The sequence below is a fragment of the Lissotriton vulgaris genome, unplaced genomic scaffold (assembly GCF_964263255.1).
Source record: "Lissotriton vulgaris unplaced genomic scaffold, aLisVul1.2 SCAFFOLD_440, whole genome shotgun sequence".
Taxonomy (NCBI): domain Eukaryota; kingdom Metazoa; phylum Chordata; class Amphibia; order Caudata; family Salamandridae; genus Lissotriton; species Lissotriton vulgaris.
This window is the reverse complement of record NW_028245134.1, coordinates 1185300-1211731: the sequence shown is the minus strand read 5'-3', so window position 1 is coordinate 1211731 and position 26432 is coordinate 1185300. Positions and strand designations below refer to the sequence as shown.

The following is a 26432-nucleotide window of genomic DNA, read 5'->3' as shown; positions in this document are numbered from 1 at the left end:
CATGAACTGAAAACTGACCCTGAACCCTAAAAATACCCCTTTACCCATGAACTGAAAACTGACCCTGAACCCTAAAAATACCCCTTTACCCTAAAACTGAAAACTGACCCTGAACCCTAAAAATGCCCCTTTACCCAAAAACTGAAAACTGACCCTGAACCCCAAAAATACCCCTTTACCCTAAAACTGAAAACTGACCCTGAACCCTAAAAATGCTCCTTTACCCAAAAATTATCAATATTATTTAATTACCAATTAATTATTAATTAACAATAGCAATAAAGTAAATATATTAGAACATTAGCTGTAATTATTTTAATAATTAATATTATTTTTTCCAAATTAATTACTTAAAAATAACACAAAATTATATATATTAAAAATTTACTCTAATTAATGTAATTAACTAATTACAATTAATTAATTAACAATTAATTACTAATACAAAATATGTTCAAAATTATATTAATTAATTAACTAATTAATATTAATTAATTATCAATTAATTATTAATTAAAAATATTAATAAACATATATTAATTAATTAATTATTATTAAATTACTTCCCACTCTATTCCCCTATAAACCCACAACCCGCTACAGAATTACATTACGCAACTATTATAAAAACAAAATTCATTTAATAAAATATTTTATAACATTAATACACACTATTCACACATATTATTACATAAAAATACACTATAAAATATTATATATTATTAAAAATGCGATATTTTTGCTATCTATATTTTATACAGTCGATATTACTTCACTTACCTGAAAAACGATATTTTTGTAGTCGATATTATGTCCAGTCGATATTTTGTCCAGTCTATATTTAAAACTCGATATTATGTCCAGTCGATATTTTGGAGTCGATATTTTGTCTGTACACCCTCCCAGGCGGCCCAAAGAAAGTCGAAGAACCCGGCAGCTCCTCTGGCCTCTCCGGCAGACAAAGAGGGTAGACGCCTGGACAATGTGGGGAAGAGGTTTTCATCTATGTCGAGTCTCCTAGTTCTTGCCTCCAATGCACTGGTAATTTTAGGCCGATACGATCGTCAAATGTGGTGCGATATGGCTCAGTTTGTAGACCAGTTACCGGAGAGTGCTAAGGTTGATGCACGGAAAGTCTTGGAAGAAGGAGAGCGGTCTTCTGCAGAAATAATTGACTCCGCCATGAATATAGCTACGACGGCTTTTAGAGCCCTAGCAGGTTCGGCTGTCCTTAGGAGACAAGGCTGGCTTCGGGCGACCCGGTTTCGCCCTGAAGTACAGAACAAGATATTGGATATGCCCTTTGACGGTGATATGCTTTTCGGAAAGCATATCGATGAGGCCTTACAGGATATAAAAAAGGACACTGAAACAGCCAAGTCCTTAGGCACTCTTCAATATCGTAAAGTGCCATTCCGAGGAGCAAAAGGGAAGAGTTATAACAACAGAGGAGAATACCAACAACGTTATTCCTCATATTCCCAGTCGTCACAGTCCTACAGACCACAGTATACTCAGAGGCAAGATCAATCTGCTTCTTTCTCTCGACAGCAAGGGAAAGTCCGTCAAGGTCGCCAGGGCAGAGACAATGCTAAACATCAATAGCGGCCTCCTGGCTCTTTCTACTGTTCCTACCCCTCCGATAACATCAGTGGGGGGCAGTATCTCTTATTGCCTGAAAAACTGGAGAATAAATACATCAGACCAGTGGATCTTGAATATAATTCGGAGTGGCCACACCTTGGAGTTTCAACAGCTTCCTCCAAACAGAGCTCCTGGCGCCAGCGAGTCAAAACATCTACGACTTCTACGTCTCGAAGCCCACCAACTCTTCATCAAGGGGGCAATAGAACCGGTCCCTCACTCCCAAAGAGGGAAAGGTTTTTATTCCAGGTTCTTCCTGGTTTGCAAGACGGAGGAGAAATGGCGTCCAATATTAGATCTAAGGGAGCTCAACACCTATCTCATAAAACTATCATTCAGGATGGTCGCCCTTCAAGATATTCTACGTCTACTGAATCCAGGCAATACCTACGCTTCATAGTAGGCAAGAGCCACTTTCAATTCAAGGTGCTTCCTTTTGGTCTCAGGTCTACACCACAGATATTTACCTAAGTCCTTGCTCCAGTGGCAGCGTTCCTCAGAAAGCAATCTCTAAAAGTCTTTCCCTACCTAGACGATCGGCTTATAAAAGCTCCATCCTTCCAAGCAGCTTCCAGGGCGGTCACAAGTTGCATCCAAATTTTCAGCCACCTGGGCCTTCAACTCAACAAAGAGAAATCAGTCCTTCTCCCATCCAGTTCAGCAAAGTTTCTAGGATCTATCCTGGACACGAATCGCTGCAAGACTTTTCCAACGGAGGAACGTCAGAACAAACTTATGCTATTAGCTCGTCTCTTGCAAAAGAGGAAATCACTGTTGGTCCGGCTCTGCAAGTCCCTGCTAGGATCGATCTCATCCTGCCTACCATTGATTCCGCACTGCCGACTTCGAATGCGTCCACTGCAGGAGCAGCTGGACAAGCAATGGTACCAGGCGGAGGGCTCGTTCGACGACAGGATAACGGTGACACCAGCAATGAAAAAAGCATGCAGCTGGTGGCTGGTAAAGGACAACATCTCAAAGGGTTTAACCTTCATGCTTCCTCCATCTCCCATGGTTCTAACCACAGATGCCTCACTGGAAGGTTGGGGAGCTGTTCTGAAGGAGTGTCATGTGAATGGTCATTGGGACCCAGGTCAGCGCAAGTTCCACATCAATCTATTGGAACTCAAGGCTATTCGCTTGGCCCTGCAGACCTTTCTGCCAAGGATTCAAAATCGTACAGTGCTGGTCCGCACAGACAACACAATGGCCATGCACTATATAAACAAGCAAGGCTAGACGAGATCCCGGGTTCTTTCAAAAGAAGCTCAAGAGATTTGGGACTGGGCGATTCTCTACAACATTGCTCTTACGGCAGAGCACCTCGCAGGTTTGCTCAATACAACAACGGATGCGCTGAGTCGCCAAAGATCGTTCAGTCACGAATCGGAATTGGACCAAGCCATTCTCAACGAAGTCTTCTCAGTCTGGGGAACCCCGACCATAGACCTGTTTGCAACCCCAGAGAACGTCAAATGCCAGCTCTACGCAAGCAGGGATCACCATCTGGGATCCTTGGGGAATGCGATTTCGATTGCCTGGTGCGGCGCATTTCTCTACGCCTTTCCTCCAATACCCCTGATCCCGAGACTGATCAGGAAGATCAAAGCGGAACCTTGCAGAATGCTCTTAATTGCACCAGCGTGGCCCGACAGTTCTAGTACACGGAACTCCTCCTACTTTCTCGGGATCAGCCAATTCACCTGCAGCGGGTTCCGTCTCTGTTGACGATGTCTCAGGGTCAGGTGCTCCATCCAGATCCGAGCTCACTCCAATTGACAGCGTGGCTCCTGAGTACAGAGAATTTCAGGATCTGAACCTCACCAAGGAGTGTAAGGATATTCTGTCTAAGGCCCGAGCTCCAAGTACAAATAAGACTTACCGGACTAAATGGAAAAGGCTCTGTCTCTGGTGTCAGAGGCAGAATCTTCACCCATACACTTCAGCTCCGCATCAGATTTTGCCATATATTCTTTCTCTGACTAAATCAGGTTTGGCTCATTCCTCAGTCAAAGTACATCTGGCAGCCACCTCTAGATTCAGGCGGACATCTTCAGGTCCTTCGCTTTGGTCTAAGAGGATTGTCAAACAGTTCCTAAAGGGCCTTTTCAGGGTTTTTCCTCCAGTTCGGCCTCCTCCACCGGTCTGGCAGCTTAATTTGGTTTTGGCTCATCTGATGAGAACCCCGTTTGAACCCATTCATAGGGCGGACCTTAAATTTCTATCATGGAAGCTGGCTCTTACGATAGATTTAGCATCAGCTAGGAGAATAAGTGAGCTTTCCCTACAATCCATCCTTCCTGTATTGCACATTTTGTATCACTTGTTATATTCCTTGCATTGGTAACATTTATGATTCGTTTCCTGTGAGGGTCACTATGTTAACATGTAATGGTATTCATGTAACAAAATGTGCTTTTATGGCTTACTGCTTGCTACTCTGATACAAAGCATGGGTATTGGTAACTTTCATAGATTCCCATGCGCCCACCCTCCTCCCCTGGGAAAGCTCGGCCTTTTTTTACTGAGATGATTGCTGTTACACAACGGCTACGAATATCTGAGACTCTGAGGCTCTCTCAGGAGGGTTCTATGGGGTGAGGCTCTTCTGATTGGTTGTTGCAGAAAGTTTGGTCTCTTTTACAAAAGGAGTTGGATAAGCTACAAAATTATATGAGGCCTAGTTTTCTCTTTTGTACCTATAGCTATGGTATTTTTTATTTACCGAGGCTCCCATTCCGACGACGGGGAATGATAGAAAGCATGGGAATCTATGACAGTTACCAATACTTGGTTCTCCTTTCCCAGCAGCATATGTTACCTCAGCAGCACTCCCATGCTCTCTCAGCAGGTGTTACTGTAAACACATTCTTTGATTCTCCTTTCCTAGTGGCATGTGTTATCTCAGCAGCACTCCCAGCCTCCGCCGACTGGTGTCACTGTAAACACAGTCCTTGGTTCTCCTTTCTTAGCAGCATGTATTACCTCAGCAGCACTCCCAGGCTCTGTCAGCATGTGTCACTGTAAACACAGTTTTTGGTTCTCCTTTCCCAGCAGCACGTGTTACCTCAGCAGCACTCCCAGGCCCTGTCAATATGTATCACTGTAAACACAGTCCTTGGTTATCCTGTCCCAGCAGCATGTGTTAGCCCAGTAGCACTCCCAGGCTATGTCAGCATGTGTCACTGTAAACACAGTTTTTGGTTCTCCTTTCCCAGTAGCATGTGTTACCTCAGCAGCACTCCCAGGCTCTGTTAATAGGTATCACTGTAAACACATTCCTTGGTTCTCCTTTCCCAGCAGCATATGTTACCTCAGCAGCACTCCCAGGCCCTGTCAATATGTATCACTGTGAACACAGTCCTTGGTTATCCTTTCCCAGCAGCATGTGTTAGCCCAGTAGCACTCCCAGGCTCTGTCAGCATGTGTCACTGTAAACACAGTCCTTGGTTATCCTTTCCCAGCAGCATGTGTTAGCCCAGTAGCACTCCCAGGCTCTGTCAGCATGTGTCACTGTAAACACAGTCCTTGGTTATCCTTTCCCAGCAGCATGTGTTAGCCCAGTAGCACTCCCAGGCTCTGTCAGCATGTGTCACTGTAAACACAGTTTTTGGTTCTCCTTTCCCAGTAGCATATGTTACCTCAGCAGCACTCCCAGGCTCTGTCAGCATGTGTCACTGTTAACACAGTTTTTGGTTCTCCTTTCCCAGCAGCATGTGTTACCTCAGTAGCACTCCCAGGCTCTGTCAGCATGTGTCACTGTAAACACAGTTTTCGGTTCTCCTTTCCCAGCAGCATGTGTTACCTCAGCAGCACTCCCAGGCTCTGTCAGCATGTGTTGCTGTAAACACATTCCTTGGTTCTCCTTTCCCAACAGCATGTGTTACCTCAGCAGCACTCCCAGGCTCTGTTAATAGGTATCACTGTAAACACATTCCTTTGTTCTCCTTTCCCAGCAGCATGTGTTACCTCAGTAGCACTCCTGGGCTCTGTTAATAGGTATCACTGTAAACACATTCCTTGGTTCTCCTTTCCCAGCAGCATGTGTTATCTAAGCAGCACTCCTGGGCTCTGTCAGCAGATATCAATGTAAACTCAGTCCATTGTTCACCTACCTAGCAGCATGTGCTACCTCTTCAGCACTCTCAGCCTCCCCCAGGAAGTTCCACTGTAAGGGCAGCCCTCGGTTATCCTCAGCAGCGCTCTGAGCCTCTGCTACAAGGTCTTTCTACAACTCACTACGTATTTCTCCTTCACCCATGGAATGTTTTCCTCCAGTAGCACTCGTTGAGTCTGCCACCAGTTGTCGATGCACAAGTACTACCACACTCTCGCTCTCGCTGACGCACTATTAAACGCACTCTATCGCTCTAACTCTAACTCACTTGCTTCTTCTTTCTCTTTCTCGGCTATTACTTCTATGCCACTTTCCGCCTGGCCAACATGTGCCTCTGTAGTCTGCAGCCTTCCTAGACCTTACCTCTTAGTGTCAGTGTAATTGAAGGCCTCCCATGATGAATGCAGGTGTTACTGTCAGAACCAGTACTTTGTTCTTTCTGCCTTCAGCTGCACTCCCAGAACCAACCTCAAGGTGGCACTGTATTATTTAGCATTCCCAGGCCTGACCTCAAGATGTCACTGTTATATCAGAAGCCTCAAACGTGCCCTGTACGTGTAATATCAGCATCTCCAGATTGCAACAGAAATATCAGCAGTCCCTAATGTGTCAATTAGGTGACACTGTTATATCTGCAGTCCATGGCCCACCATGTAAGTTGCACTATCATTTCAGCAGTTCCTGAGCTGACCTGTAGGTGCCACTATAACATTAAAAGTGCATTATATCCTATGGCAGTTGTAATAAGGCAAACAGGATCTTTGTAACCTGTGTGATGGAGTAGCCTGTCTGTAAAAGTGTAACCCAGGGCCTGAGTGTCACATTGACATCAACACTCCCAGACCTGCCTCAATGTGCCTCTTTGATGGCAGCTCTGTCACTGATTGTGGTTCTGTTTCCTTCTGTTTTAGGGTAAAGACTACTTACCACAGAAGCCGGGAGACCCTATTCTGCTGTCCTTTGATGGTAAGTCCATCCCCTACGATGGGGACAGGACCTTCTACCCCGTCTTCATCAACGACCCATCCGTGACCATCAAGAAAGCTGCTTTTGCGAAGACAGACAAGCTCAAATTCTCCATCCCTGCCATCCGAGCGATGAAATAGCGCTGGGAAATGGGACCCTGAGATATAGACTTGCGGCCATGGCGATGTGCTGCATTTCGAGTTTGTGGCGCTCCCAACCCTCAACAGACTCTTGGATTCCTTGTTACTCCAAAGCATGGAAGAAAGCAAAGATAGGCGTGATGCTCCTGACCGTACATGGCACTGCAGGGGTCTGCGGTTGACCCATTGCTCGCAGCTTTGAGTCCCAGCGAGCACACTCAGCCTTCATTCTTCTGAGGTCAATAGAATGAGTAACATTGAGTTGAATAACAATAAACATCTCTTATTCAGTGCCAAGATGCCATTTTGGGTGAACGTGCATTTTACAAATGAAAGTTACGTTAAGGATCTTATATCCCTCATACACATTTTTTTTTATTTTTACGGAGTTTAATATAGTGCGAACTTGAGCTGGTATCAGGTATCAGAGAGCTTTACATAGCACCAGTTGTGTTACATGAGGGCACATTTACTTTTTTTTTGTTTTTTTTTGTTGGGCACAAGGGGATTAAGTGATTTGCCCAGAATCACAGGATGCTCAACATCATTGCCAAGACTCGAACCCGGTTCCCCAGGTCCGAGGTTGACTGCCCTAACCATAAGGCCAACTCCTCTCCTTATATACTCTCACTCCCATAATTCAGAAAGTAGCTAAAAAGTGCCCTCTTAAAGAGGCACCTCATAGAACATCGATAACGACAACCCGTGTTTGGCTAGCCACTGGCGGGCATCAGAAATCCTCCCTCTCCTAATATTATTAATGATCTGGAATCATTCCCCGACTTCTCCCAACTTAGGTCCCACACCCCTGATAGATCAGAGGTCATTAATTGTTTGTTGATGGAAGTCCACCAGGGTCACACCTTTACTCAAAAAAACACATTTGTGCCCAACAAGCCATAGCTGGGATACACCTCCTCAATAAAGCCCTCAAGGGCGTTCAAGGACAAATGCTCATACATTTGGAAGAGAATCAACTCTTGGGAGAGTCTCCATCTGATATTAGACACCATCGAAGGCTGACACCATGACTCTGATCACCATGTGGCAGCGACTATGACTGTCATGTTTGATACCATTGACTGCAGCAGTTTTATCAGTGACCCACAGCAAGATTCTGATGTCACTCCCACAACCATCAGTCAATTTGGTTACAGTTATGGACTCCATGAGTGCAGTAGAGCTGTGGACTTCAAGAGTGCAGTAGAGCTGTGGACTTCATGAGTGCAGTAGAGCTGTGGGCTTCATGAGTGCATTAGAGCTGTGGACTCCATGAGTGCAGTAGAGCTGTGGACGCCTTGAGTGCAGTAGTACTATGGACTTCATGAGTGCAGTAGAGTTGTTGACTCCCTGTGGACATCTGTGGACTCCATGGGTAAGTTACAACTGTGGACTCAATACCTACAATACAACTGTGGACTCAATTCTAAAAAATAACTACTCTTGGCGAGCAAATTTCCAACTTTTCATACACTTATACCAAATCATTCACAGCATGCCATTCCATCAGTCTAGGAAGGGAAAACCAAAGCAAATGCATGTATATATCAAATTTAAATTTTAAATTAAAAACATTATAAACAATAACACTTAATCATCCAATAATTTTACACAGTAAAAAGACATCAAAGACAGATATAATCAAAGACATATCTGTCATTTACAATTGTTAATTTGAAAGAATCAATAACAATATTGACATCATTTGATTTTGTACAATCAACACTTTGTTCCTCGTATGCAGCCCAACAGAGGCAAGCATTGACGCGTTTCGGTGATACAAAAGCAGAATAAAACCACCTTCTTCAGGACAATGAGTTATCTACCCCTCTTTTATGAACAACCCAGGAGGTTCACCTGTTTGGAAACATAAATTAGATGTAAAGTAGAACCTCCATCACTCAGGTCACAAAAACGTTTTAATACTGTTTTATTACATATAATTTATGAACTGTTACTACTATTTTTCACGACCAACTAGGAGAATGTATCCTCAGTGCACCCCGAATTAATATTAGTATTACCTTAAAATACATGGATACTTGCCCCATGTCACCCTGGACTCCACCAGTGCAGTACAGCTGTGGACTCCATGAGTGCGGTACAGCTGTGGACTCCATGAGTGCGGTACAGCTGTGGACTCCATGCGTGTACAGCTGTGGACTCCATGCTTAAGCTACAACTGTCGACTCCATGCGTGGGGTACAGCTGTAGACTCCATGAGTGCAGTACAGCTGTGGATTTCATGTGAGCAGGACAGCTGTGGACTCCATGCGTGAGGTACAGCCGTGAACGTCATGAGTGCAGTTCATTTATGGACTCCATGCGCGCAGTAGAGCTGTGGACTCCAAGCGTGTGGTACAGCTGTGGACTCCATGCATACGGTCCAGCTGTGGACTCCATGCATACACCTTGCGTTCTCTTCACTGGCTGCCGATTAAGCAGAGGATCCAATTTAAAGTACTCTGTGTGTCTCACAAGATCCTCAAGGGCTCTCCTGCCCAGATTCTTCTGAATCTTTTGTCTCTCTACGCTCCGGTCCGCTCTTTAAGATCATCGGACCTTGAATTTGCAATAGTCCCCCGTTTTAAGCGTAGCTATGCTGGCGGCCGCTTATTTCGAGTACGTGCCGCGGCCTTGTGGAACTCCCTTCCTTTAGAGATACGTGCCCTCGGTGATCTGCTCTCCTTTCGTAGAGCCGTTAAGACCTTTCTGTTTTCTTAGATCTGCTCTCTTTTGGTATACCCTCTTTAAGTTGTGTTTTGTTGGTACCTTGTCGGGCGCCAGGACGCTCCTTTGCTGGAGCAGCTGTGCGCGTAATAAATGACCATAACATAACATAACATAACATAACAGCTGTGGACTCCATGCATATGGTACAACTGTGGACTTCATGAGTGCAGTACAGCTGTGGGCTCCTTGAGTGCAGTACAGCTGTGGACTCCATTATAGCAGTACAGCTGTGGACTACATGAGTGTGTTACAGCTATGGACTCCATGAGTGCAGTACAGCTGTGGACTCTATGAAAACAGTACAGCTGTGGACTCCACGTGTGCAGTACAGCTGTGATCTCCATGAGAACATTACAGCTGTGGACTCCAAGCGTGCGGTAAAGCTTTTGGACTCCATGAGTGTTTTACAGCTGTGGACTCTATGAGTGCAGTACAGCTGTGGACTTCATGAAAACAGTACAGCTGTTATCTCCATGAGAACATTACAGCTGTGGACTCCATGAGTGCAGTAGAGCTGTGGACTCCAAGCGTGCTGTACAGCTGTGGACTCCATGAGTGTGTTCCAGCTGTGGACTCCATGAGAGCAGTACAGTTGTGGACTCCACATGTGCAGTACAGCTGTGGACTCCATGGTTGCAGTACAGTTGTGGACTGCAATAGTGCAGTACAGCTGTGGACTCCACGTCTGCAGTACAGTTGTGCGCTCCACATGTGCTGTACGTCACAGCTCCTTACCCTGGGGCAGTCAGCCCTTGCAGATCTTTGGCTGTACAGAGGGAGGGTGGGGGAGGGCTACGCTTTCACTTGGAAAAGTTTAATCTAATGCCCCCCGTACATGTAACCCATATACTCAACGTGTGTTATTAATCTGTCTGCATTTTATTAATCGTTTGTGAAGAGTGGCTGTGTATCCATGTAGATGAGATATACTTAGTGGAATTATGATAAATGCATTTGCCATAAGAAGGGAATGTATGTCCTTGTTTAATGTACTCGATGTATTCACTTATGCTTAATGGACTTGTTTAGAATTTATTGTGACTCTGACGCGGAGCTGACATGTACCTGGCCCGAGCTGCACACTGCGCTTCAATAAAACGTTTTCAAGCACTTGTTTTTTTTTCTCCTCTTCGCAGGTGTATTTTCATGTTCTTCGTTCTGCATTGCCTTGGATTGGTAGATTATTGGACTTTGAATTAGTTTTGGGCCCCAGACGGGGTTGTTTTCTCTACTCTGGATCGCCCCTTCAGGTTAAGATCTTTCATGGTCTATGATGGAGATTTCGATGGGATTGGGGCCCATGAAAAATGCCTCTGGACTTTGTAACCATTGTGTTCTGTTGTTTTTTTTAGCTTTTCAACCTTATATTTCTGTCGAACATATTTCCCGAGTTTGATGTGTGAGTGGGCAGGCCCTGTACCCCAGACTGACCTATGACCCTGTGCTCAATGAAATCTGAGTTTCCCCCGAGGAAGCTCACAAACGTTACACTATGCAAAGGTTCCAAGCATTATCGACTTTACAATCCGTCCATCCTGACAGGACCCCCACAGATAGCATCTCCTTTTAACTGGATGTGTGAGTGTGTGTGGTGTGTGAGTGTGTGCGGTGTGTGAGTGTGTGCAGTGTGTGAGTGTGTGAGTGTGTGAGCTGTGTGATTGTGTGCGCTGTGTGAGTGTGTGCGTGTGTGAGTGTGTGAGCTGTGTGAGTGTGTGCGCTGTGTGAGTGTGTGAGGTGTGCGAGTGTGTGCGGTTTGTGACTGTGTGCAGTGTGAGTGTGGTGTGGGAGTGTGTGGGGTGTGTGGGGTGTGTGAGGGTGTGCAGTGTGTGAGTGCGGTGTGTGAGTGTGTGGGGTGTGTGAGTGTGTGCAGTGTGTGAGTGCGGTGTGTGAGTGTGTGCGGTGTGGGAGTGGCGTGGTCTGTTGGTTTGGCTTCGGTGATGAGCCGAGGGTCCCTGTACAGCTTGTCCTGTTATATGTAAATGATGTGACTAGGGGCATTAAAGGGAGGCATTTTAGATACCGCAAACTCATGTAAAGTGGAGCAAAGTGATGCAAAGAGGTGCAAAGTGTTCAGAAATGTTGCACTTTTAAGTGCAAAGCTCTTTTGCACTGTAAAGTTGCACTTAAGTAGCTGACATTGCACCTTGCACTAAGTATAGCACCTAGCACCTTGCACTGAGTTAAGTAGTAACACCGGTGGTACCTGGGCAGCACAGCGCTATCACCCATGTTTGTGACACAAAGTCAGATCTACAAAGATTGTCAGATCTGGCTTCGAGTCAAGAAATCAAGCCTTTGCCTCAGGCGTTAGGGAGGAGAAATGTTTACATTTCAACACTTTACGGAGCCTCCCTGTCTGCTGCTTTGCTGCCTCTGACGGGACGCCAGCAGCCAGCCCCAAGAGACCGTCTCTGTGCCCAGAGGAGGGGCACCCACGTATCACGTCTAGGCATACCCGACTCACTCAGGACAAGGAAGCAAAAGTCACACAGTTGATGGACGGAATGCAGAACAAATCAAAACATTCACCCCCAGTCAAGAGATCTGTGTTAAATCCATCATTCTTTTGCTCACCATGCCACCCCAGTTTGGACCCAGCCATATGCAAATCAGTCTTAACCCTGCGACCAATGGGAACAGTCCAGCCCAAATGGCCAAACGAAGTCCTCCCTGGACTGGAAACAAGCATCCTAGAACCGGTTTTGGGATTTCACCCCTCATCAGCCTGGATAGCTTGACTCAAGTGGCAAAGTGAGCCCGGGACCCACGTCTGGGCATACGAGGCGCTTAGGACGAGAAAATAAAGACACACAGGTGACAGACTGGCAGTTCGGGTTGGACTGTTCACATGAGGCACATGGGCCAAGACTGATTTGAATATGGCTGGGTTCAAACTGTAATGGTGTGGAGAGCAAAAAAAAACAATTGGTTTAAGCCCAGATCACTGTACTGGGGTGAATGTACTACATTATTCTGCATTCTGTCCATCAATTGCATTTGTCACCCGAGTGGGACGGGTATGCCTAGAAGTGGATCCAGTGATCTCCATGCCACTTGAGTCAAGCTAGCCTGGCTGAGGAGGGCTGAAACCCCAAAACCAGTCCCAGGATGATTGTTTCCAGTCCAGGGAGGACCTGGCCTGGCAGTTCGGGCTGGACTGTTCCCGTACTGAGCAGTGTCAAGATTGATTATCATATGGCTGGGTTCAAACTGGAATGGCATGGAGAGCAAAATAAAAACGATGGATTTAGGCCCAGATCTCTGTCTGGGGTGAATGTATGACATTGTTCTGCATTCTGTCCATCAATTGTTCTTTTTGTCTTTCTTGTTACATCACAGAAGGTGGAAGATGAGGACTTTACAAGGCCATCCCTTACTCCGATCGCCTGGTCCGTTGTGAAGGGAAGGTTTTAAGTCGCAATATGGGCAAAAGCTAGCTGGGGGCACTCAACCCTGTGAGAACTAAAAACTCCCCTCTGGGTGGGTTTGTGGAGCGAGAGGAGGGAGTGTCTTACTCCCTCCTCTTGCTCCAAAAACTCACCCAGAGGGGAGTTTTAGTTTTTAGTTTTAGCCTCCTTGGACCACACCAAACTTGTGTTTGGTGTGGTCCACAGAGGAGGGGCCGGGCCTGACTGAGGGGCAGAGTGTGTGTTTATGATTTGGAGAACTGTGGTCTGGGTGGGCTGCGGGGGACTGTGCAGAGCGGTGGATGCCTGTGTGCCCAAGCGGTGTGCACCCAACAGGATATTCAAAACGCATTAATTCATAAATCCATCCCAGGAATCTGAGTGATTGGTGCTCTGTGCTCTTTTGTGAATGTCACCAGTAAATTATTTAATTGCCTCAAATTGTAAAGCGCTCTGATATCCTTCGGGATCTAGTTCGCGCTATTTAAAACTTTATAAATAAATAATAAAAAAATAAAATAAATAAAGACAGTCATATGTTCTCGCCTGCCGTTTAATCTACGCCATTCAGAGGGCCTCGAGGTTGTGGTCCAGACATGATCCTGACCCGCTTCCAAGCACGCTCGGCTCGTTCACCGCCCGTGACAGTGACCCTGCCCCTGTGGCCTGCTCTCCCCCTGCGATGCGGAAGAAGAGAGGGACACACATAAGTTATGGCCGGCTCCCCACCTTTCTATTCTTGTCAACCCCCTCCCGTAACCCCCATACAGACCAGGATATTGATTGCAATGACATTCTTGCTCTGATGTCTGATTTATGTAAATCAGTTTTGTTTCCGAGCCTCTCCTCTGTGCTCGTCCGATGCCAGTGGCATTGGGGGCTGGGGAAGGTGCACACAGCCAGGGCCGGCTTCAGGGCAGTGCGACTGGTGGGGCTGCACTGGGCGCTGACCTGTGGAGGGGCGCTGACCTTGAGGGGATGGGGATGGTGCACGCAGCAGGGCGAAGCCCATTTCCACCCGGGAACCTGTGGCCACACATAGGGCCGGACTGGAAACGCAAATGGGCCCTGTCTATTGAGCCTGGCCAGCCGCAGTGGGGAGGTGGGGTTGCACATGTAAAACACTGCAGCTGCTTTTGTTACAGGGGATTGGTATTGCAGCTGCGCTGCAAAACCAGCTAACAACAAATGGTCCCTAGGGGTTCAAAACTGGCCCCCTTGCCACATAATCTTCAACCTCCACAGACACACACAAGGCTTTGCCCCACCCTCATGTGCCTCCTCGTAATTTCTTGCCTGGAATCCCCTCAGAGGTATTGTTGGCGCCCCCTCCATACCTGGCCCGCCTGGATGTTCATCAAACCATACCATCATCGGACAGTTTGAGGGGGAGGTTACCGGTGGCTGTTGTGGTTCTAACACATGCCCGTCGGCTTAAACCTCAGGCATCTGAGAGTACCCTACTGCTTATGAACAAAGCCACCCAGTGGTTCCATCCTCCTGTCCTGGGTAATGCCAGCCTGTTTTCAGATATTTTGTTTGCCCGCAGAGTGGCATGGGTGGGCACTGTGGACAAAGAATAGGAGGGGGACTGTGTAATTGTTCATTTTCTTAGCTGATGGCTGGTATATTGCTCCATTATTCTTACCAAGGCTTACCAAGTGACGTACAGGTTGTACTATTGGGGTATTCTTATTGCGATCTGGTTTTGAGGGGTGGTGTTTTGAGGGCTAGGTGTCTTCCCAGGTCATCACAGAGTGTATTTTACTCTGTACCCTCAAAGAATTGTGTATCTGCCCAGTCTGGGGAGTGTGTGTTAGAAATGGGGATTTCCAGTTGGCTAAGGCTTGCGTCAAAGCCAGGCAGAAACCACCACTCTAGTCAGGGCAAGGGAGTTACACGCCAAAGATAACCCCTGCTCACCCTCTAGGTAACGTGACGCGAGCAGTAAGGCTAATCCCGGAGGCAATGTAGGTTAAGTATTTGGGCACGCACCCCCAGCAACAACATCCAAGGCCCCCCACAAAAGGAACTCCACACAAGGTATATGTAAAAATAGCCTTTGTATTACAAAACACATTAGATAGTAAACACACACTTTACAATGTGCCAGAGGCACGGGCAGAATTTACAGGGGATTATATACATGGGACAGGGCCACCTGGACCACTGTCAGGAATAAGCACTTTTAGAACAGGCTTTTGGTAGAATTAGCACTTTTAGAAGTAACACTTTTAGAACATATAATAACTGCAGGGAAAAGGACTGTACCTTCCGTTCTGGTTGCGCGGGATAATGCGAGTGATCTCCTCAGTAGGCCTTAGCGGGCGGCCGGTGTGCTACAAGCGTTTGTCTGGGGCGACCTAGGTGTGGGGCTCAGAGGAGGAAGGGGGCAGAGTGCGGGCGGCCCAGCGAAGCAGAGGCGGCTCAGAGGAGAGCGGCGCGGCTCGAGGCATGAGGGCGGCCCAGGCACGAGCTGCCGAGGTGCAGGATGCGGGCGGCCCAGGCGGAGCAGAGCACAGCTTCACAAGGAGCCGGTGCGGCTCTACGCGGGGGCGGCCAGGCACGAGCTGCAGGGGAGTGAGCGAGGCACACTTCAGGCGAGGCCCCAGCGGCCCAAGGAGATCAGACAAGTCCCAGCAATTTGTCAGGGAAGGCACAATAGAGTCCACTGGTCCTAGGACTCTGGTCAGGGGGCAAGTTCAATATCAAGCCCTTGGGGATAGTTTTAAGCATCAAATAGCAAATGTAGTCCTCAACCAGTAACCACTAGTAAAAGGTAGGTACCACCTACGCAACCCTAACCACCTTAGGAAAATATTACGCAGGGAACCATGAACTCACTAGCATAACTATACTAGGGAACACAACCACCTAAGCATAAAACTACATTTAGGGGTATAGGTCAGGAGCATTACCCATGATGCATAGAAACACATTCAGAGGTGTAGGTAAGACACATAATGCATAAAAACAAATTCAGCGGTGTCAGAACACAGGGTGCGCAAAACATACTACACACAGTAAATTTCCTAACACCCAAAGCATTAGCGCATGAATCATAATACCGCATAAGTCACATTTAGCGCAGAAATCACATTTCGCACATAACTCACATCAAGGTCCAGGTGGTGCCACTACGCCAAAACCTAAACGTAGCAGCTGCCCACTACTTGCTGGGCAGCTGGGGACAGGGGCAGAACAGGGCCTAAAAGCTGCAGCTGGAACTAAGTGCTGCGCAGCTGGGAAAGGCTAGGGTAGGGATGAAGGAGTGCAACTCACTCCTGAGTCCAAAGTACATGTGTCCCTAAAAGAAACAAACCTAAACAGTGCAGCTGCCCACTACTTGCTGGGCAGCTGGGAAGGCAAATTGCGACAGGGGCTCTCACTGGCCCCTAGAAACAAAAACTGTGTCAACTGTGGGAGCCCTCTAGGCTCTGGCACAAAACCTGTGCACCGCGTTGGAGCCCTCTGGCTCTGACACAACTGATTTGCCCCAGGGAAGAACTGTGGGGGAAACATGGGCCCCTCAGGACAAACTGCGCCACACTGAGCCCTCTGGCTCTGAAAATAAGGGGGTGGGGGCTTTGTTAGAGCCAGCAAGTCATTAGTAACACACATGGCCAAAACTTGGGGGGAAACACCTGCCCCTCTGGGCCCTCTAGACCCCCACGGGGGCTTTAAACCAACACTGTGCCCGTCATCACAAAGGGGGGGCCTAACCCCAGAAGTTGGAGCGCGCTGGTGCATTACAAATAAAAGAGGTCTGAAAAATAGCTATGTCCCAAGCCCTCATGGGGACTTTCAATACACGGTTGACTTGTGGGAGACATTTAGCTCTAGGAATACGGATGCACCCTCATCACTCACCGGCTATGTGGTGGGGGGGCTGCTCTCCGACAACTGGCACCTGCGGGGCTCTCTCTCGTTACTCGTTGTGGGGGTGGGCACCGGCAGTGTGCCCCAAGCCCCCTCCGCTTCTCAGCTGTTCTTGGTGGCGCTTGCGGGGTTCTCCCTCCATCATGGGAGCCCCGGGTCGTCCCCGCCTGGCGCTGGTCATCCCTGCACGGCCTCCAAGCGTGGGGAAACCCTCACTGATGGGTCAATCCCTGCGCGGCACTTCGGTGACGCCGTCGGAGTCTCAGCCGGCTGGGACGTCAGTGGCTGCTCAGGCCGCGATTTTCTTCCTCGGTGTGTAAAGGAGGGGTAGGCTCCCTCGAGTTCTAAGACCCGCGGTAAAGGCGGAGTATGCACCTGTGTTAGCTAAAAGTAGGAACGCAGAGTGGGCACCTGCGTACTGGACAATCCACCTACGCAGGCATAATGCAGGGTGGGCACCTGCAAGGAGGATATCAAAAATAGGCGGCCATGCCATGAGGCGCTTGGGTCAATAAAGGCAGTGCTATGCAACAAAAACATAAAGCGCTACCCCAGCAGGTCATACCCACAGCGCTCGTAAGGGATAAATAGAAGGAGCTCACAGGGGTAGAAGTCCAGCACTCCCCCAAAGCGCTATTATCCCAGTCCAGGGACCTGAAGAGGGAGCCCATACAGCTCCTAGCCGGGGAAAGTCCTCCAGTCCCCTGTGATAGTCACTGACAGGAGCGATTGTGCCCAGTAGTAACCTAAGATGTTCTATTCCGAACATAACGGGTAGATTACCACTCCAAACACAGTGAACTTCATTGAAGGTTCCATCTCTAACTGGAGTTATTCGCCTCGCGGCCCTCTCTAGCCTCTGATACGAAGCTACTGCTGCGGTTACCCTCCACTGACTGAGGCTCCTTTTACTTGCGGTACACAAATCCAATTCACGAATCCATCCAGACGCCATCCAGATGCCTTGTATGGTCTGCCCACACTGGGGACCTTGCGCCCTTCCCAAATAGAAGCACGCTGCATAAATTCAATTGTGCCCTTGGACTCGCTGTTTAGCTACACGGTCCAGCCTTGAGCGTCCCTTCAATTGTGCCTTAATAGGTTTGCAATTAAGGCAATGTTATTTGTAGTCCTGATGATGATCCTTTATTGGGTATAGGATCAAAACGCCGTCAACTGTTTATGTAGTGACAAACCAGCTTTCCAATGTGTTACAAAATTGTGTTATCTACATGAGCTTAGCTAGACTAATTTGTTATCTTCTCACTAGTGGCTCTATACATAATTGCCTGTTGATTCTTTTTTTATTGTATTGTCTTTGTCCTTTTCCCTTATGTCATATGTACTGGATACAGGATTGTATCCCACTTTATAATTGTCTGTCTTGTATATATTTTGCCATTTTTTCAATCAATTAAATCTTTTATTATAGAACAGATTCTTGTCTATAATTTATCCTTTGCCTGTATTTATCTTGCTTAATCAAGGGCCTTTGTTACTTGATAAAATTGCTACCCTCGGCCCTTGACTATATATAGGGTTCCCTTGTCCTTTGAAACTGCTGTAAGTTGATTGGCCATCTTTGTAACCTGGCCTCCAAAATAGGCAATAAGCCTATCGCTATGGCTTGGCGTGTGGGGTTAAAAGGCAGCCAAACATCTGCAGGATGAGGAGAACAGAATCAGTAGACGTCTTCTTGGCATTTCACCAAGATTGCCAACGTAAGCTGTCCACAAAGAATTGGCGCACTTTGAGCCCGATTCACAGAATGAACTTAAGACTCAATCCTAAACTTACTACTATTTTGGTATTCAGAGAATGCACTTACTACTTTTGGCATTCACAGAATGCACTTACCACTTTTGGTATTCACAGAATGAATTTACTACTTTTGGTATTCACAGAAGTTAGGATTTTGTCTTAAGTTTGTCTTAAGACAAACTTAAGACAAACTTAAGACAGACTTAAGACAGACTTAGACAGACTTAAGACAAAATCCTAACTTAAGACAGACTTAAGACAGACTTAGACAGACTTAAGACAAAATCCTAACTTAAGTCTGTCTTAAGTTTGTCTTAAGACAAACTTAAGACAAAATCCTAACTTCTGTGAATACCAAAAGCAGTAAATTCATTCTGTGAATACTAAAAGTGGTAAGTGCATTCTGTGAATACCAAAAGTAGTAAGTGCATTCTGTGAATGCCAAAAGTAGTAAGTGCATTCTGTGAATACCAAAATAGTAGTTAGTCTTAAGTTCATTCTGTGAATCGGGCCCATTGTTTATTTCTGTAGGTTTTATAGCTGTCACAATAAAGGATTTTCAATAGCACTTCTTGCAGGAGCCTCTGTTTCCAGACAAATTCGAGCACTGTTATATTTGGAGAAGCTTTCTACACCGGAAGTATGTGTAGGAGTGGTCACTCTTCTTAGGCATGCGCTCCGCTGCACGCGCTCACTGTCGCTGCACTTGTCCTGACTTCGAGCTGCTGCTGTATCTGCGCGGTAGCGTCTTTATGAAAATATGCTGTAAGAACATTTGCTGCCAAACAGGGTGCCTACTCTTATGTGTCGTGTGCCTATTGTTATAGTTTTTGCACTTTTCATGTTGTATCTATTATTAGACTGTTTTCTCAATTTCATTCATGAGAATGTTTCAAATGTATAGTCACTCTGTGTCCTTCATTGATGTTTTTATATAGATTTTTTTTTATATGCACAACAATTTTTGTTGGTGTTGTTTTTTTAATGACTTTGTGCTTTTATACTTTGTTTTTATTCCTTTAATAAAGATATAAAGAACGAGAGACAGTTTAAAGAGTTAAATCGCTTGATGTGCGCTGCATTGTACAGCACGCATACAATGTGCAAAATGTTTAAAAAATGGCCTAAGCGTAGGATTCTGTGCTGAGTGGTACCCTTCCAGTACAAAACCTATGCTAGACGCACATACGCTGCTTGCCTTTCGGTAATTCTACCCACATGAGTGCAGATATGGGCGGGGTGACGCTTCAAAGGCTGTAATTAATGAGCATCATGACTACATACATTTTTAAATACAGGTACAATTGTTAAAGGCCGCTCCCAGCTTCCTTGTGGTATCCTGGAAAGGCGTAGCTTTCTCTTAGAAGGCTACGTGAGCAGGCTACATTATTTTACTCACGTATAGGTTGTGGGTTTCCCACCCAGTAAGGCAGGACTGCTCAGTTTCACCCATGTCAGAGCTTAATTGGAGGCTGTGATTATAGGCAGTGCTTAATTTGTAAAATAATAAGAGCCAAGGAGGCCGCTGCAGCTTGCACCACCCATCGCCCCGCCAAAGCTGCCAAAGACAGCACCAACTAAACACCTCTCTGGCCTACGAGTGCGACAGGTCAGATTATGCCAGGTGCAAACAGCTAAAGGAACGGCTGGGGAGGCCGGTATTAGAATGTTTTTGATGTATTTTGTATTCATAAACAACCATTGTTCTGCTCATCTCTAAATTAGATGAGCAGCGCCACCATGTGGTAGACTGTCATAAATGTGGTGATGACAATAAGGTGCTGGTGCCGAGCACTGGAAACAAATGAAGTGCCGGTGATAAGCACCGGAAACCACCGGCTCAAATCAAGTACTGGTTATAGGTAGGACCCACCTACACTCATTTTTGGGGACCAGCAATTACTTTTTCCCAACAGCCTTTGACCCTGAGTGAGAGAGAGAAAATACGAAAGGAGAAAGAAAAGAAAGACGTGAAAACTGTGACCAAGGGAAAAAGCAGGGATAAAAAGAACCAGCAACAGTGAGATAAAGGGGCAGGGAGTGTCTGGTGGTCAAGTAAAGAAGCATGAGGTGCAATCAAAACTACAGGGCCCTGGGGTTTGGTACCTTGTCCTATGATAGCGTTGGCCTTCGGTTTCTGAGAAAAACGTAGGGCCTGTGGACTTCATATTAATTTACACATTAAGCACTGACCCAGGCTTGCCTTCAGGACAGACCCTGAGTTGTTAGACTCGATAGTCTCGGTGTGAACCCGGGACCGTAGTTTAGACTGTCAAGGCCTTGAACAGTGTGCGTCTGGCTCAGACAGGCACAGTGTGCCCAATCAAGGAAGAGCATGTGCTCCCAAGAGTGCATCAGCGCCGAGACACCTACGGGCATTTGTGCGCTTTATAAAATGCATAAATAAATAAAATCAGTGGCAGTATAATACACAGTGCCCCTGCTGCGCAACAGGAGTGCACATCCACTTGTTGTCCCCCTGGGGCACTACTGTATTTGAGGAGGAGCCTCACATGTTCGTGAGCCCCCTCTGTAATTCTGGTAGCGATGGCACACGTGTAGCATCAGCGCCATCTTCAGAGGATGTTCCCTTATTTGCATGGAGGTGTGGCCACATACAACGTCTCGTGTTATGGATGCTTGTAGTGTGCATCCTTAAGACATCCCTCTGGAAGGGGAGAGATCATGGAACCCCTAGACTTTCCCCTGCAGGTGGGTGCAGTCACCCCCTGCACCCGCCGGCGAGAGGATCACTGACCCCTTTCCAAAGTGTAGGGTTGCCGCCTGCATAGAGGAACATAGAGCAGCTTGTAAACAGTTCACTAAATCTACTGCCACCAGAGCAGCACAAGGTTGCGGCCACCCTGCGGACCGCCCATTCGTCGTAATAGGATACACTATTCTGGTCTGCGCCAGGAAGTGGTGGGCGCACTACTGAAAGTTGGAGCCAGGCTGGAGCCTGAAGCCTTCTCTGGCTCAGCTCCAGGTCCTGTTGGAATCTCAAGCTTTTAAGGAGCCGAGATTTCAGATGGCTTCTGTCTCCCTTCCTGTACCTGGGATGTGGTGTCACAGCCATAGCTGTCGTTTATGGAACTTGAGAACCAGGCTCAAATATAGGCGTCGGCTCAACATCATGTGATTCTGGCCCAATCACTTCATCTGAGTGCCTATAAACCATGCCTTGGTCTTTGTGTAATCTAATTGGTGCTCATGTAATGTTCTGCAACTGCAATACCTTCAGGTTGAGTTTGCTCTATATTTTAAAAACTGCACAAGAATGCACTATGAGATACAAACAAAGGGCCTCATTTACAAGAGGCTTGCACTGCCCTTGTGTTATTATTTTTGAAGCTCCAGCTGTGTTTTCTTTGCTCCATATTTAGAAGGCAATGCCTTAGGCACAATGCGCGAGTTTGTGTAGGCTTGCGCCACAAAATACCTGCGTTAGAACTAGCTGGGCCATCACTCTATAATGTTTGCAGGGTTGGCATTCTGTTGTAAAACCTCACTTACAACTAACGCAGTGATAGTTACAAGTTTTGCAATGTGTGACTCATCTTTTAGATGTGTTCCATTAAGGGCCATATTTAAAAGGCCCTTGTGTCACTGGAGTGTCAGTTTTTTTGACGCTTCGTTGGTGCACAATGCTGAGACATATTTACAAGGCCATGGAAAGCTAACCTTCGCGGCTTTTCATGGCCCTGTAGTTATGGCCCCCTTTTACACATTACTCTGCGCTAAAAGGGGCTTTTCATTGGTGTTGGTGGGGGAGGTATTAAAGTGGTGCAACAAGGAGAAGTGCCTGCTATTTTTCGGGCAGTGGTGATACCTGCCTCGTTCAAGCGTAACCGTCTTGTTACTACTTATAGAGTTTACTGGTCTCCTTCTAAGGTGTCAAGAGTTACAGGAAACCAGTATACATGCCCCAGATGCTTGTCTCCATCGGCTGACGATATGCACCTGTTTATGGTGTGTCCGAAGCTCTTCTGTTATTGGACTAAGATCTGTCGCAGACTGGATGACCGCCAATTGCCTCCAACTGAATGATATCAAACCTGAGATCTTGCTGGTAGGGAAAGACACTCAACTGTGGAGTGAGCGTTGGTGGGCTTCCACTCTGGGCTGTACGCCCATGGATGTATGACGGTACCACGCGTACTTTTACAACGCGTACCGTTACCACGCTACTTTTACCACGCAAGTCGACTTGCGTGGAGGGGCGCTGGATAGTAAATTATTTAAATTACTATTCCAACTCCAGTCCCCGTGGACTCTAGGGAAAGGAGTTGGATAGTAAATTAAAGTATTTACTATCCCGGAGCGCCCCCCAGCGCATTTCGTTGTAACGACCTGCGTGCTAATAGTAGCGTGGTAACGGTACCGCGTTGTAAAATATGTGTGGTAACCGTTGTATACCTACGCCCGTCCCTAAACAAACCTGAACTGAGTTTCAGGTCACCTTGCCAATGTCTTTTTAACTCGCTCACCTTTCAGCAAGAGGCATCTATTTTACATCACCTCTGTTTTGTGATGCATTGTTGAAGTTAGGCTTGCCTGGCGTAAGCCCAAATTCAGCCGTCTTCCATTTGAGGGCAGATGCGCGACGCATATCGGGAGCTTGTGATGTGGTGCACCATACCATAAATATGGCGCATCCATGTTGCTATTTTCTTTCGTAGCACAGCGTAACTTATTCTGACGCATCGCTGCCTTGATGTATCGATGAGCCAGTTGTTGTAAATGAAGCCCAAAGCCTTAATATAAGGAAAGACAAATAGATACCCATTTCTTGGCTGATTTGTACAGGCTCCCCAGTTTAAATTGTGAGATCTTAGGCAAATATTTTATTTGACCAAAATTGTGTTTCCTCCATTATTGCATTTGAAAGCACTTTTGAATATGTGAGTTCAGTCTACTAGTTGTACAAAACTTTTAATAGGTACTTCTCAGCAATAATGTGCCAAATTTATGTCAACCCTTCCACATTTTTAAGAAATACACTTTTTTAAACTTTGAAGTCACTTTATCATATTTTACATGATTTTGTGTATGATTTACATTACATAGTTTCGGGGCTTGGCTCGAGCACAGGCTCTAAGGTCCGAGCCAGACCCTTGGCTCCCCCCCTGGCTCCGCTCTCCCTCTTAATTTGTTGGCTTGTCCACCTATAGCACCAATGTGCATCTTTTGTAAAGTGCACCGTGGTGGAAACATGGACATTGCTTTCTATGTAAAATACTGGCCAGTGGTGGCTGGTGACATTTGAAAGTGGTGAGGCGTAAAGATTGTGGGAGAGAGCACCGTGGTGAGCGAGCGCAGCGAGCGAGCCTGAACAATTAAAGGAGGGTTCGGGGGCTTGACCCCGAGACAATTTTGAAAAAAGAGTGGTAAGTGGTGCATTTTCAAGCAAATTTGAGAAGCAAGAAGATTAATAAAGTGTTAGACCTGGCATCATTGGCCTGAGTCTCCCTTCCATTTTTGACGGATTGCCTCCTCTGTTTTGATATGTTTTTGATGGTTTTTTGCTTTGGGCACTGCGCCACTGCTAATCAGTGCCACAGTGCAAGTGCTCCCTATGTTACATTGATGTATTACTTGGTTATTGCATGATTGGGTTATTTGAGCTACTGTCACCCCCTAGTACAGTGCACCATGTGTGCCCAGGGCTTGTAAATCAAATTCTGCTGGTGGGCTTGCAGCACTGGTTGTGCCACCCACAGAAGCAGCTTTTAAAGTGTGTCTCAGGCCTGCCATTGCAAGGCCTATGTGCAGTGTAGCATGGTCATGTCGACTTGGCCAAGTGCACCCACTTGTCAGTCCCTAAACCTTCCCTTTGCTTCATGTTAGACACCCCTATGGTTGGCCCAAGGGCAGGGTGCATTGTAAGTATAAGGTAGGACATGCTCTGATGTGTGTAGCATGTTCTAATAGTGAATTAAAGCCATTTTCGTTGTTCACTATTGAAGGCTACCAGTTCTCCATAGGAGAGAATGGGCAGTTAGATTATTGCATTCTTATAATCCTAATTGACTCAGGGAACATGGTAGAAATTCGAATTTAGTATGCCTGAACTCAGAATAATAAAATACATCTTTTAGTAAAGTTGATTTTAATATTCTGTGTTTGAAAATACTACTTTTAGAAAGTAGGTATTTTCTTGCCTAACTGTCCAGGCCTGCCTCTGTTAGGTTGTGTATTCCTTGTCTGGGTTTGTGAGTGACAGGGCTGGAGGATTCCAGGAGACAGGCTGGGGCAGCCCAGTGGTGAATAGAGAGATCAGCACTCAGATGGGAGGGAGGAGTTGCACCTGGGATCTGAATAGGGCTGGGCCTTCCCTCTACAATGCTGGCCCCACCTCCTGTGGCTTGTCTGATGTCTCTGCCCTGTACTGTGAAAGGAGAAGAGGAATCATGTCAACAGAGTGCTTCAGAGCTGTATCTTCCCTCCCCTGTGCTGGCTCCACGTCCTGTGGGGCGGCCTAATGTCTCTGCCCTGCAAAGTAAAAGGAAGAGAGTCATGTAAACAAAGTGCTCAGTAAATGGTTTGGACTAGGCAGAGGCCTCTCTGCCTTAGGGGAACAAAGGATTTTGGGGTATACATATTGGGACCCTGATCCAAAGAAATTAGATCACTTCTGGACAAGAAACCTTTCTGCCAAGGAGAAAAACCAATGAAGCAGCAGGAGTTGTACTGCCCCTCTGCCAGTGTGCTGTTTGCTGGGTTGGCTTGCAGAGGTTGCTTCCTTGCCAAGGGAAAGGAGAAGGAACTTTGTAAGGACTTTCATCTACAGAATATTCTCCAAGTGTTTGAACTGTGCTTACCTCCTGCTGAAGTCTCAGGGACAAAATACTTTACCCCCAGCTCCCCACTGAATTTCCTTGCTGGGAATTCTGACTCCAGACACTTGTGTGCCGCTGGGAGCTGGAAGTGTGACGCATCGAGAGGAATAGTGTCGCTGCCTGCAGCTGAAATCGTCGCATCGTCGGAGTAGCGAGCTTTCGCCGCATCTCCCTGGAAGGGTGTGTTCATCAAAGCTGCCTGCTGTTGCATCACCGGAGAAGCGTGACGCCATAGAGAGAGTTGCCATCGCATCAAAGGAGAAGCGTGTCGCAGGGCCTGTCGCGGCTCCAAAGTACAGAGTCGTCGCAAGGCTGCCAGGGCGCATCGCAACCGGATCATCGCATTGCATCAAGGGGCCATCTTGCGCACCGCAACGGCATAGCTGCCAAGGTTTCAGCTTGCTTATGAGTGACATTTGTATTTTTTCAGTGTACTTATGAGTGACATTCAACAACAACGAGCGACACTTTCTTGCTAGCAAAATAAAGCAATGAAGACCAGGGAAACATATAAATATCAGAATTTACACGCATTTGTGCAACCAAAAACTCACACTTTACTGTACCAGTCGGTAGAAAATTAGAAAAAGAAAATCACAAAAAGTCTGTATTTTCTCCCTTATTAGTTCATACTACAAACAGCACTTAAACGTGCTTTAGAGCTTCGTGTAATGATACCTGACTGATACGTAAAATATACAAAAAAACTGAAAAGTTATGTTAAAAGGGAATACAAATGGTTTTTTTGTGGACATGAACCAATGTTAATAGTCAGTATATCATTTCAATGATCGCAATCCTACCTTGAAAAGTGAAGACCCGACCGCTCTGAGAAGCACCAGAGGCTCCATTCTGTCTTCGGGCGCCGTAAATAGAAAAGCAATGTAGGAGCTTGTAATGTGAATACTTCCCCCCAATGAAACGCTGGAGCCACAGTTGCGTTCGT

General features: G+C 46.6%; 1 protein-coding gene across 1 annotated transcript in view; it reads left to right on the top strand.

Moving 5' to 3' along the window:
- The window catches only part of LOC147666517 (N-acyl-aromatic-L-amino acid amidohydrolase (carboxylate-forming)-like), a 77283-nt gene extending 70265 nt beyond the window's left edge, over nt 1–7018 (top strand). The window contains exon 6 of the mRNA XM_086949030.1: nt 6673–7018. Coding sequence (XP_086805156.1) covers nt 6673–6867 — 195 coding nt within the window. The 3' untranslated portion in view covers nt 6868–7018. The remainder of the gene's footprint in view (nt 1–6672) is intronic.
- Nucleotides 7019–26432: the final 19414 nt, after the last annotated feature.